Consider the following 12,321-nt stretch of genomic DNA (forward strand, 5'->3'; position numbering starts at 1 on the left):
ATTTCTGTCAAAGCTAAATACAAATTAATTTACCTGACTCGGACTCTTGTTTATACGTGTCTGTAACATTGCAATATTTATATAAATAAATAATAATATATAATGGTAATTTATTTGTGGTGACTCCTATTGTTTTTAATATGCTGCCATCTAGTGACCATTTACATACATGACGCAGAAATAAAAGTGTCATAACAAGACAAGTTTTCTGTATTCTGAATTCACACGGGTGTTAATTGGCAGATTTAAATCTGTCTGATGCATTTGACCATGTTAAAAATTGTTGAAGAAGACACAAGATCTGATGAAGTTGAGCTATGGAGCAGAGATAGCAGGGACCAAAGAGTGACACAGACAGAACTGTTCATTCAAAAGTCAAAGTGTTTATTCGTAAGAAGATATTTATACACAGAAAAGAAGTTAAAGTAAATACGTCAGCCTAACAACCACATAACGACACAGAACATCTGCAATCGCTAACCTCATAAAAAAAAAGAAGACCTAGTAACATTCCCAATTCGCAACAAGAAGTTACGGTTCGGCTCTTTAAAATTAGGGATTTACATGCAATCACGACGAAAAAGGTCTGCAAACTGGACTGAAGTAGAGATCAGGGAGTTGTCATCCACGCTGAGATCATTCAGCAGCATAACGTTCGCTATTTGCTTTTCCATCTGATCCAGATTCTGAGTCTTCATTATCAGCTTGTAGGTCTTGCCTTGATACTTGTACAGCAAGTGACAGCAGGTGGCACCTAGCAGGGGTACGGTTGCCAAAGCCAACAAAAAAATTTGATCAGCAAAGATGGGATTTTCTTCCTGGTCGTGAAGACCACTTGGACTTGACAGTCCTGGCCTCCGTAGGTGAGGCATAGAGTGTAATTCGTGCCCGGTTTTAGGCCCTGGAAGCGATAGGCATTGACGCCCTCCTCTATCTTGGACCATTCTACCATTGAATGTCCATTACTGTACTGACGCAAAGGTACAAGAAGTCCAATGGGTATTTTTTGGAGAGACTAAAAGGCTCCTTATTCACAGTTTGCAGGTCTTGTTGTTGACTGAGGTGAATGCTTGATTTAGCATTGGCCATCTGGAAAGGGTTCAATTGAACTTTGGCTTCAGTCTCTGAAACCTCAAGCGCAATGACCCCAAAGTCGAACGTGTACTGTTTAAGCTCGTCTAAGCTGAGGTTAAAAGCGTGGTTGGAGATGTACTGCGTTTCGACGTTCGTTCCGCATTTGCCTTGGAAAATGTCTGTCCCTTCTTTCGCTTGATCTTTATCTACAGTTATGGTGGAAGTTCCTGTCGGAAAGCTCTTTGTCCGCTCCTCGGATTTTGACCCCATGCTGATCACGTTGTTTCTGGATCTCTTGGAATCGAGTTTGTCCCCAGGCACATTACCGGACGCTTTCGTGTCCAGCATAGAATTGATGGCATGTTTTTTTGTGCCGGCCACGGCCAGCCTAACGGAGCGCGTGGCTTTGCCCATGTCATTGGCGGCCGAGCAGGTGTAATTTCCATCTTCCTTTTTGCTCATGCGGGGAATGATTAGGGTGCCGTTTTGAAACACAAGGAGTCGTGTGTTTGTGGGCGGCCCGTTGATAGGAACCTCCATTTTTTCAACTATGTGAGGCAGAGGGAATGTAATCAGTTGGTTTCCAGAGTATATCTCCCAGGCGACATCAGGTTTAGGGTTTCCTTTTGTTTCGCAGTTCAAGATGACCATATATCCTTCGTACAGTTCTGTGTTGTCGATGTTTGGTTGATATGCGATGGACACCGAGGGGGCTTTGCAATCCAATGTGGGCATGCTAGTAACACTGGTGCCTTTGAGGTGGGCAGGAGCCTCACAAACAATGTTGTCTTTATGACGGATGGAGATTGAGGATTTGACGATCCAATCTCTTAGCCACTCAAGTTTGCAGGAGCAGGTGAAGGGGTTGTGGAAGATTTGGAGGTGAGACAAGGATGTCAGAGCGTCAAACGTTCCTTGCACAATGGTGGTGAACTTGTTATTGTTAATGTGGATCGAACGCAGATCTTTTAGGTTGGAGAAAGCGTTCTTGGGTATACTGGTCATTTCATTGTTGTTCATCTTGATCAACTGTAGAGTAGTGAGATTGCTCAAGTCGTCCCATGGAAAATGGACGATTTTGTTGTAGCTCATATCCAAATTCTTCAGCTGAATCATTGAGGCCAGCGTGCCCCTCTCCACGGTGACTATTTCATTGTGTGCAATCCACATAGAGGTTACCTGGGTCAAATTTATGAAGTCTTTCGATTTTAGCACTTTAATCTTGTTAGCCGTAAAACTCATGGTGCCAACTTTTGATGGGAAACCCAAAGGTATTTCCAGAAGATCTTTGTAGGCACAGTCTACAAAAATATAGTTATACTTGTCAGCGCAGTTACACTGCTGAGGGCAACAGTGCACACTGCTGATCACAGCGGTCCCCAAGGCAATAAGCATCAGGTATTTGGTTGCCATTTTCAGCACCTGTCAATGAATGAAGTTGCAGGTTAATACAAATTAATTTGGTTATCTCATTCAGAGAGCAAATGCGCACAGAAGAGAAGCAGTTACGCAAATAACGCAAAGCCAGACTTGCTTATTATGAACGTAATGCCCTTTGAAATACAAAAAAATAAGTTATTTAAGTTGGTTTTTATCGTGCCACATTTAAAAAAATATTTACTTGGATGTAATTCGTGTAAAAACGAAGTCATTCAGCCAGTTAGGAGAATCAGGAATTTTATACCTAGAGATTTTATAATGTCAAATGTATTTTGTGTCTAATGTTTTTTAAAACAATAACGTGAGATTTCAACTTATTGAAATTAAATTAGAAAAACATCCGACTGTGTTTTCAGTCGGGTGCGCAAAGCTTTGTGAACGCGCATCGACTCTCGGACATGTCCCTGTCCAGAGTGTTGAAAATGCTCGCCACTTTATTATGAAACATACTTGTTTTAGCAATTCTCTTAAAGTAATTACAATTTACATTTTATTATATACCAAATATTTGCTAACCAGACAAGCGAACCCATTGCTAAAAGTTTCAAGAAAAAGCATAATTTTACAATTCTCAATATACTCAATATTGCAATAAAAAACCGTCTGACGGTGTTGACAAAAACCTCCCCTTCTCATGAAATACATGAGTTGTTCCCATTAGCCATCTTGTTTCCCCCCTGTTGCTAGCTACTTCAGACCTCTTCTTAAAAAATTATACATTTATTTCCAGCCCAGTCTCCTAAAAATGCGTATAAATAGCACGAAGTGTGTAAAACTCGTGCAATACATACGCCAAATTCCACTTTGGCGTGCATATGATACGCAAGTCCTTCCCATTCACTTAAACGGGGCATCTTTTTTTGTCGTTTTATTTATTGGTTTCTCAATTTTTTTGCTATTTTTTACCATTTTCGCTTGGGTTTAGGGTTAGAACAACTTTTTGTTATATAAAAATGACACCCTAACCCAAACCCCAACTCTAACCCCAACTCCAAGCGACCATGGCTTAAATATGGACAAAAACATTGAGAAACCTGTATATTAAATAACCTTATTACACGGCTCTCTGGAATGCTTGATTCTGATTGGTCAGTTGAGACATTTGCAGGTTCGTTCTTTTCGAATAATAACCGCTCCAAAATAATAACGCATAGCCGGTACTACTTTTACGAGTAAGATCGCTCCGCGCCAATAAAGATCAATAAAGATTACTGTTTGTTTGGCGCCATCTTGTGACAAACACTGGACAACCACGACAAGACACAGAGAGCTTACTGAGACTGAACTTGACAAAATAGAGCATGACAGCTACGAAGCCAACACACACAAAAATACAGAATGGGCATTAAAACTTCTCAAAGACTGGCTAAAAGAGAAAAAAATGGAGACAGACAAGTATGAAGCAGAGGATCTTAATAAGGTATTACGATCATTTTATGCATCTGTGCAAAGTTTCGCGGAAGGATAAAAATGTTAATTTAAAACAAATATGCCAATAAAATGTTTCAAATTCACATTCATGTCCAGTTTTTTTTCTTATGTGACAAGTAGCCGTGTAATAAGCGGGATAATGTAGAGTCAGCCGGTAGTTATCGGGAAATAAGCCCCTTCAGTGTGATACAAGACCCTCCGCTTCGCGTCGGGTCCTGATCACACTGTCGGGGCTTATTTCCCAATAACTACCGGCTGCCTCTACATTATCCCTTACTCATTAAGCAAATCTAAAATCTAACCCTAAACCCAAGCGAAAATGGTTTAAAAAACAGAAAAAAATTGAGAAACCAATAAATAAAACGACAAAAAAAGATGCCCCGTTTAAGTGAATGGGAAGGACTTGCGTATCATATGCACGCCAAAGTGGAATTTGGCGTATGTATTGCACGAGTTTTACACTTCGTGCTATTTATACGCAACCTCAGGAGAAATAATCTTATATTTTTTATACAAAAGAGACGGTGTTGACTTGATATGGTTGTGACACTAGCAGTGTCCAAAAATATGAACAAGTTTAAGAAAAATCCCAAACTTACAGGAGCTTGAGTGATCTTGAAGCATGCAGTTAGTGATGGTCGCTTTCGAAGCACTGCTTCACAAGCTTGAAACTTTTATTAATCTTGTTTCGAATCAATTGATTCGGAGCGTGTTTAACACTGGCCAAGTCACGTGATTTCAGCAAACGAGGCTTCTTTACGTCATAACTGTTTCGAAACGTTTCGAAAAAAAAAAAAAAAATCCGATGGTTCAAGTAATTGTTAACTTTAACACTTTCAAAAGATTTGATATTTATTGTTACAATTACCACAATTAAAACAATTCAATATTGTGATATTTTTAATTGTTATTCGTATTATCTGTTATTTAACAATTATTTCTTTCCCTGAATGTATGTGTATTTTTTATATTCTCTAATACAAAAAAAAAATCCGATGGTTCACCACTAGGGGGAGTTGATCACAAATGACCAGTGTCTAAGGGCGCACTCACATTATCCAAACCAAACCGCGCTCGGGCGCGTTTGACCCCCAAAGCCTGGTTTGTTTGACTAGTGTGATCGCTTCGTTCCGCGCCCGGGCGCGGATTGTTTAATCGCGCCGCGGCCGGGTTGCAGAGGTGGGCCGGAGCGCGGTTCACTTGGGCTCAGGCGCGGAAGGCTGTGGTGTGAGCGCAATCGCGCCTGAGCGCGATTCAAAAGGTCCCAGCACAATTGTCACCCCTCCCTACTCCCCCAGGTGGACGCACTCACACTGTACTTTTTATCGATCCGAGTCCGGGCGCGCTTTCGTCATTAAGATGCGATTGTTTTGAAAAAGCAGGAAGTAAAGCGCTCTCTTAACACTGGAACCCACCGTAATGATAAGTCTGTGTTTTTTTATTCGGAGTCGTTTGGTGCGCGATTACAGACAGCCCTCTTACATGTCATCATATTGCTTAGTTGATCTGTCACGTGCGCAGCTCGGACATTCACGTAACCCCGCTGCGCGCATCAAAAGGTTTTTACGGAGGCAGATGAAGGTGAGTGGTCGCGCAACTGACGTCTTCACCTTTTGAATCGCGCTCAGGCGCGATTGCGCTCACACCACAGCCTTCCGCGCCTGAGCCCAAGTGAACCGCGCTCCGGCCCACCTCTGCAACCCGGCCGCGGCGCGATTAAACAATCCGCGCCCGGGCGCGGAACGAAGCGATCACACTAGTCAAACAAACCAGGCTTTGGGGGTCAAACGCGCCCGAGCGCGGTTTGGTTTGGATAATGTGAGTGCGCCCTTAGATGGGTCTCCAAACTCTACGCTAGCACCAGAGTCAATAGGAGTACGGAGTAACCAATCAAATCTATTTGAACTTCCAAGTGCACGCGCACTTGAAATGGCAGATGACACGGCGGAGAAGCTCATTGCTGAGGTCCATAACATCAAATTACCTCAGGTATCCAGCGCTGAGGCAGTTGTGAAATTGATGCTCTTTCCCTACCACATTGACTACGCCAAGAGGTAAGATATTAGATTACACAAACTATAGTTTCACTGTTTAGAGTTACGCGAAACGCAGCGTGTTGAGGACATCTGCTGGTCACCAGCTGTGTAAATGCCATAAGAACAGCATATTTTTATATTCAGTGACAAGTAAACAATTGCAAAAGTTTTTATTACAAGAAATATGCAATTAAAATGAACAATCAAAGTTGTTTTTTAATAAAATATAAAATTCATGAATGTATACATTTATCAATATGCCATAGCCTACCATATGTATATGCCTTCATTAAAGAGCATAATAAAAAGTATTTTAGCATGAAAGCAGTATTTTTCAATGTGTGACAGCGTCCTGTATCATAACTAAATCTCTGCCGTTTGTAACAAATCAAACCGTGTAAAAATTCGGGGAGTTATGATTATTCCTCATTAGAAATGAATGCAAGAGGGCGCATTGGAGACCTATCCAAGATGGCGGCCGCGCGATACGAGGCGTCTACGTTTATGTCTATGGTGGTGACGAATATGTGGGGCAATTTTTAATTAGCACTTTTCTTAGTGGCGTTGTACAAATATCTAAAAATCTTATATCCTCACCAATATAAGGTACAATTTAATGCAGAAATACGTTCCCATAATAATTTCATATAAACATCATTTTTAAGATCATTTTTAATAGGCTACACTAAAATCAAATACTGGTATTTAGTATACTTTTATTTTCAAATGCACTAAAGTACTACTGAAGTTAACTATACTTTTAATTAGTATATTTCTAGTGTATAACTTTATTTAACTGGTCTATCTGGTATTTAAGTATATTTATTTTTACAAAACTTTCACTGAAAACAAGTTTCTTCTATACTTTTATACTTATGAAAAGACTTTTCAGTCTCCCAAAACAAGTTAATAGAAATAATGACACTTCACATTTCAGTATTGCTAACATGAATTTACTGTTTTTCATGATAATTTTTTTCCATATTGTGTATAAAAGTAAAAAAACTTTTTATTTAAAAAACTTTTAACTCGAAACAGTGTTATTAAAATTGCAGTCGCATAGTTCATTTGGGCATATCGTACTACATTCACTCTTTGGTCTGTTATATTTATAAAATCCAAATTACATTCTCTCGTGGTCTCGGAGGTTTGCAACATCCATTCATGAGTTGAAAATTTTGTTACATTTTACCAAATAAAATTTAACACATTAATATTTAACAACCTAATACAGGGTTTTCACGTTAAAACAGACAGGTGCTATAGACGGTAACTTTGTGACTGATCTCCTGAAGTAGATCCCTCACAGCTTTCTCTAGATCCACCAGCTCATTGGCTTTATCCTCCAGCAACTTCTGATTCTCATCATAGCTCTTTTCAAGATCTGAAATAAAAAAATAGATATGCAGCTCATTACGAGACGCAGCAAATAAAGTCCTCATGATTATGGAAGGCAAACAGGAAAAAATACTGAAAAAAATTACAAAAACTCAATGTATAACTTTTTTATTTAATACACGTACCTTTAAGTAGCTTAAGTTTGTTGTTGGCCTGCAGCAGTAAATCTTTGGCCTCCTTTTGAAGTTTCTCTGCGTTTTTCTTTGCCTCTGCCACCACTTCTGCTTTCTCTGTGATGAGCCCCTCTACAGTACTGTACTTGTCTTTCAGCTCTGTATCCAATTCCTAAACATACCGCAAACACAGAGTTACAGGAGGGTATCATCACAAATGCAATATAAAGATGTAAAAACAGACATTTCTAGTGACAAACGCACCTTTTTGAGCTGCTCGGCCAGCTGGTTGATGCTCTCTGCGTCGTTCTCTGTGCTGTTGACACTGATGGAGGTGTTGAGAGCTTTTTCTTTCAGCAGAGCGACATCGCTTTCCAACTTCAGGAGCCTTCGAGTGGCGTTACTTAACTTGAGCTCTGAATCGGACGTCTCTGATTCCACCTGTTCTCCGTAAGAGCCGAAAAAAGAAAAGTAAGAACCTTTTGTTAAGACTCATATGGTCTGGCATTTTACACCGAATAAAGTTTAGCATCCTCTCCTCTGTACATACAGCCAATCATATAAAACAGTGCAGACAAGAGGTCTTCTCGGGTACAAAGAAATGTACCCGACCCGAATCACTTTTTACCCGAACCCGAAAGAAACCCCAGTGGCCTCGCAACCAATTTGGCCCGCTGCTCCATTTATTTATCTTTGTTATCTAATGACGACACTACGGAGCCCCTAAGGGGACATGGAGCAAAAATTAAATAAAGTTTTGTTTGGCGTGCTCACGTGAAAATTTCACGTAAGCACGCAAAACTAAACGCGTGTGTACACGATAGAGCACATTAAACTAAACTTTTGATTTTTTTACTCCAATGTCACCTTAGGGGCTTGGTATGACACCAAGGTAACCTTAAAAATGTAAAGTTGATTGACAGGTGTGTCTCAACGAAAATTAACCTACTGACAGCCACATCATGTCGCAAGCGCTCTTGGCAAACAGAAGAGGCGTTGGTAATCATTTTAAATTACCCGAGACCCGTTGGCGCTTTTATTATACCTGACCCGTATCCAAGGCACACGTGAAACTTTTAGACCCGAACACGCCTGGGTCCCGGGTCGGACTTTGAGTTTTCAGATCTAAGTGGACCCGTGAGGATCTCTAGTGCAGACTTACCGAGACCAGTAAGGCTTGTGTTCCTCTGATGTCAGCGGTGGCCTGTTTTAAGGCCTCGGTTACAGACGTCTGGGCTTGTTCGGCTTGCTCCAAAGCCTCCTTCACCATGAAAGCTGTTGCTTTTACATCTGAAGCCTCTTTCCTACGAGACACACAAAGCAAACGGATGTTGTTCAGCAAACTGACCACTAGGTGGCACTGCTATATAGTTTATAATCTTGGTTATAGGGACCACAGCGCTGCACATTTCATAAGGGCTTCTTTATTAAAAAACACATTACTTAGATCATCACCTCATTAGCAGGGAGTTATATGATCTTAACTGGTGTCAGATGTGCAGTGATGTGAATCCCAGTATCAAGATAATGCTATAAACTACTGTTTAGTGTATCATATTGTTCATTGGGATTGAAGTTACAATCGGACCTGGCCTTGCGGGCTTGTTCCAACAGGGCTTCTGCTTTCAGTATGTCAGCAGCGCTTTGGTTAAGGATGTCCTCCACGTCTGACAAACTTTCCACTCGCTCCCTGATCTCCGCCGTCAGATTCTGCAGCTGAGCTGGAGTTGTGGGCACCTGCATCTGCAGAACTTCATTGGCCACGGCCTCAATGCTTTCCAGGTCGGCTCCATCTTCTGCATGAACATTATTAAAAGTTTATGTTTAAGGGAATGAAAGATATTGTTCATACAATTGATACTGAAAGCGAGAGGGACTTACGAGTAAGGAAGTCTCGGATCTGTTTGATGAGCTGACGGAGCTCCTCGTTGCTGTCATCCACTCGCCGCTTGGTTTCGTTTGTCTTTGTCAGAACTTCTTGAGCGTTTAGCTTCGCCTCATCTGCTTTGACTTTAGCTTCTGACACCTGAACACACAAATAAAGGACTCAGGATAAAAAAAATGTGTTTGCTAAAATGCAAGCAAGTGCCTATCCTACCTAGAGGAATCTCAGCAACATATTTATCCTACGACAGCAGATACAGTATCGCAGAGAAACCTCACCATTTTGGAGAGCTTGTCGACTTCCTCCATGGCGCTGATAATCTCCAGGTCAAAGTCTTTGGCTTTCTGCCAGGCATTGTGGGCCAGTGTGGTGATGCCGTCACAGCCCTCTCCTCCACATTTCCTGTTTCCATCCGCATCCACACAGCTCAAGCCTCCGCAGGGGGAGTCAGCACAGTTCTCCGAGCCAGCTGGACTTCCACATGTCTGTATCCGGAGAAAGAGCAGTTAGTTACAGCTAGATTTTCACTTTTTGAAGTAGTAGCTAACTGCAATGTTTGCTAGGACATTGCTAGGTAGGTGCATACTGGACCAAAACATAACAGCCTTTACGAAATGTGACCCTGGACCACAAAACCAGTCATAAGTAGCACGGGTAATAGCCAACAATACATTATATAGGTCAAAATTATATTTTTTATGCCAAAAATCATTAGGATATTAAAGGGATAGTTCACCCAAAATGAAAATAATGTCATTAATGTCGTTCCAAACTCGCAAGACCTCCGTTCATCTTCGGAACACAGTTTAAGATGTTTTATATTTAGTGCGAGAGCTTTCTGACCCTCCATTGAAAATCTACATACGGTATAGTGTCCATATCCAGAAAGGTAATAAAAACATCATCAAAGTAGTCCATGTGGCATCAGTGGGTCAGTTAGAATGTGTTGAAGCATTGAAAATACATTTTGATCCAAAAATAACAGCATTGTCTTCTCTTCCGCATATGTTGTAAAGCGCATGCGCGAGACTAAATTCACGTGACTGCAGTGTGACGTGCAGGTGACGTACGACGCGGCTGACGTGTTATCTGGTGCGCCCCAGCTGTTTTTTTGTGTGCGCCTGGGCTTCGTTTACAGTCTGAGGGAGACATACAGTGTAAGTTTGAAAAAAAAAACTTCGCAAACATGTCTGAGGTAACACGTCATCCACGTCACTGCAGCCACGTAAATTTAGTCTCGCGCATGCGCTTCACAACAGACGCGGAAGTGTATTTGTATTTTCGATGCAAGCGTGCCGCACAAGCCCTGAAAAGTGAAGCCAAAACGTCTTGATCACCCCCCCCCCCCCTTGGGCTGGTCCCAGTATAGGTCATACATTTTTTTATTACACTTCAATTATCTTTTTTCCGAAGCTGGTTTCTGTCATTTACTGTTGTTTTTATCACGCTGATGTAAATTCAAATGTTTGTTTTTAAAATAAGTTTGTGTTTAGTTATTTAATGATATAAAATTGGTGGTGTCACGTCATGATTGACAGTTGTGATATCGTGTGATATGCGCATTCTGTGAGAGCGAGGACTTCGCGGATTTACTTCCTGCTCACTACTGCGCAGGACTGGTCCCGAAATTGCTACTGCGCAGACTCAAGACCCAAGATGTCAGCGCCATATTGGGACACTGGCGGATTCACTTTTCACCAATGGAAGAGAGCGAACAGGCGTCGTCCATCTTTTTTTACAGTCTACGTTTCGATGCTTCAACGCATTATAACTGAATGGAGGTCTTACGAGTTTGGAATGACATGAGGGTGAGTCATTAATGACATTATTTTCAGTTTTGGGTGAACTATCCCTTTAAGATCCTTGTGGTCAAGTTTGTCAGATTACTAGATATGCATTGACCTAGATAAGTCCATTAAGCTGGTGATTGCCGTACCTTCTCGCTAAGCTCAGACAAGTCCAGAGTCTCCAGCTCTCCAGCCAAGTTGTCCAGTTGCTTGGAAAACTCGTCCTGCCTTTGAATAAACTCTTCTTTGGTCTGGTTCATCAAGTCTTCGGTCTCGCTCCTTATGGTGGCAGACTGATTGACCAGGTTGTATGGGTCAATAGTGGAGGCGTTGGCACGGACCTCCGCCTCCTGGGACTGTTGGTAATAGCGGGCCACACTGGCTCTGGCTCCTGGACATAAAGTGGATGGATTAATGGTTTAATTAAATTGATGTATATACTCAAGAAGTATAGCTGATATGATATTGCTCACCGCGAACATCCGAGTTCTTCACAAACTCCACCTGTTCTTGCAGGTCTTTCACAGTCTCTTTCAATTTCTCGGCTTCTTCTTTAAGAGAGTTTAGCTTAATGACCGTGCTGTTGTTGTCTGTGGAGATCTCGGACAGAGTATCTTCCGTCAGGTTAAGGTTTTTGTTCATTTCAGCCATTAAGGCACTAAAAAAAGGAAGGAATATGAATAAATACATTCACAGAAACAAAAAATAAAAACTACGTCAACTACGTGTAACTTACGTGGCTTGCTCGAGAAGCCCCTGGATTTCGGCGAGAGGCTCAGTGGCTGGGTTGTCTGCCAGGATGTCACGAATCGAGTCAGCGCTGCTCTCAATGCTATTGATGGTGGCTTGGTAGGGTCCCGTAACGCCGCTGGCCTTGATGGTATTGACCTTTTGTACCAGTCGATGTGTTTGGTTAGTGAGGTCGCCTACAATTATGTCCCATTCGGCGAAGCACTGGTGGCACCGCTCGCAGTTTGGGAACTCGCCCGAGTAACCGCGCGCACATGTGTCACATCTGGGCCCGGACACTCCCTCCACGCAGACGCAGTGACCCGTGACCTTGTTGCACTGCTGCTCCTCGATGCCTCTTGGGTCGCAGTCACAAGCTAAAAATGTAGGATGATCAGGTTAATGAAGAGTAATAACAATATAGGTGA

General features: G+C 41.8%; 1 protein-coding gene and 1 pseudogene across 1 annotated transcript in view; both read right to left on the reverse strand.

Annotated features, from left to right (window-relative positions):
* Positions 1-363: 363 nt before the first annotated feature.
* On the reverse strand, positions 364-4,678 carry LOC135781584 (immunoglobulin superfamily containing leucine-rich repeat protein 2-like; annotated as a pseudogene).
* Positions 4,679-6,918: 2,240 nt separating this feature from the next.
* lamb1a (laminin, beta 1a) overlaps positions 6,919-12,321 on the reverse strand; it is a 43,798-nt gene continuing 38,395 nt past the window's right edge. The window contains exons 24-33 of the mRNA XM_065292159.1: positions 11,901-12,270; positions 11,638-11,822; positions 11,314-11,555; positions 9,656-9,862; positions 9,374-9,518; positions 9,081-9,288; positions 8,655-8,796; positions 7,757-7,933; positions 7,505-7,664; positions 6,919-7,365 (exon numbers count right to left, since the gene is read on the reverse strand). Coding sequence (XP_065148231.1) covers positions 7,226-7,365; positions 7,505-7,664; positions 7,757-7,933; positions 8,655-8,796; positions 9,081-9,288; positions 9,374-9,518; positions 9,656-9,862; positions 11,314-11,555; positions 11,638-11,822; positions 11,901-12,270 — 1,976 coding nt within the window. The 3' untranslated portion in view covers positions 6,919-7,225. The remainder of the gene's footprint in view (positions 7,366-7,504; positions 7,665-7,756; positions 7,934-8,654; positions 8,797-9,080; positions 9,289-9,373; positions 9,519-9,655; positions 9,863-11,313; positions 11,556-11,637; positions 11,823-11,900; positions 12,271-12,321) is intronic.

Source organism: Paramisgurnus dabryanus, chromosome 23 (genome assembly GCF_030506205.2).
Source record: "Paramisgurnus dabryanus chromosome 23, PD_genome_1.1, whole genome shotgun sequence".
Classification (NCBI taxonomy): Eukaryota; Metazoa; Chordata; class Actinopteri; order Cypriniformes; family Cobitidae; genus Paramisgurnus; species Paramisgurnus dabryanus.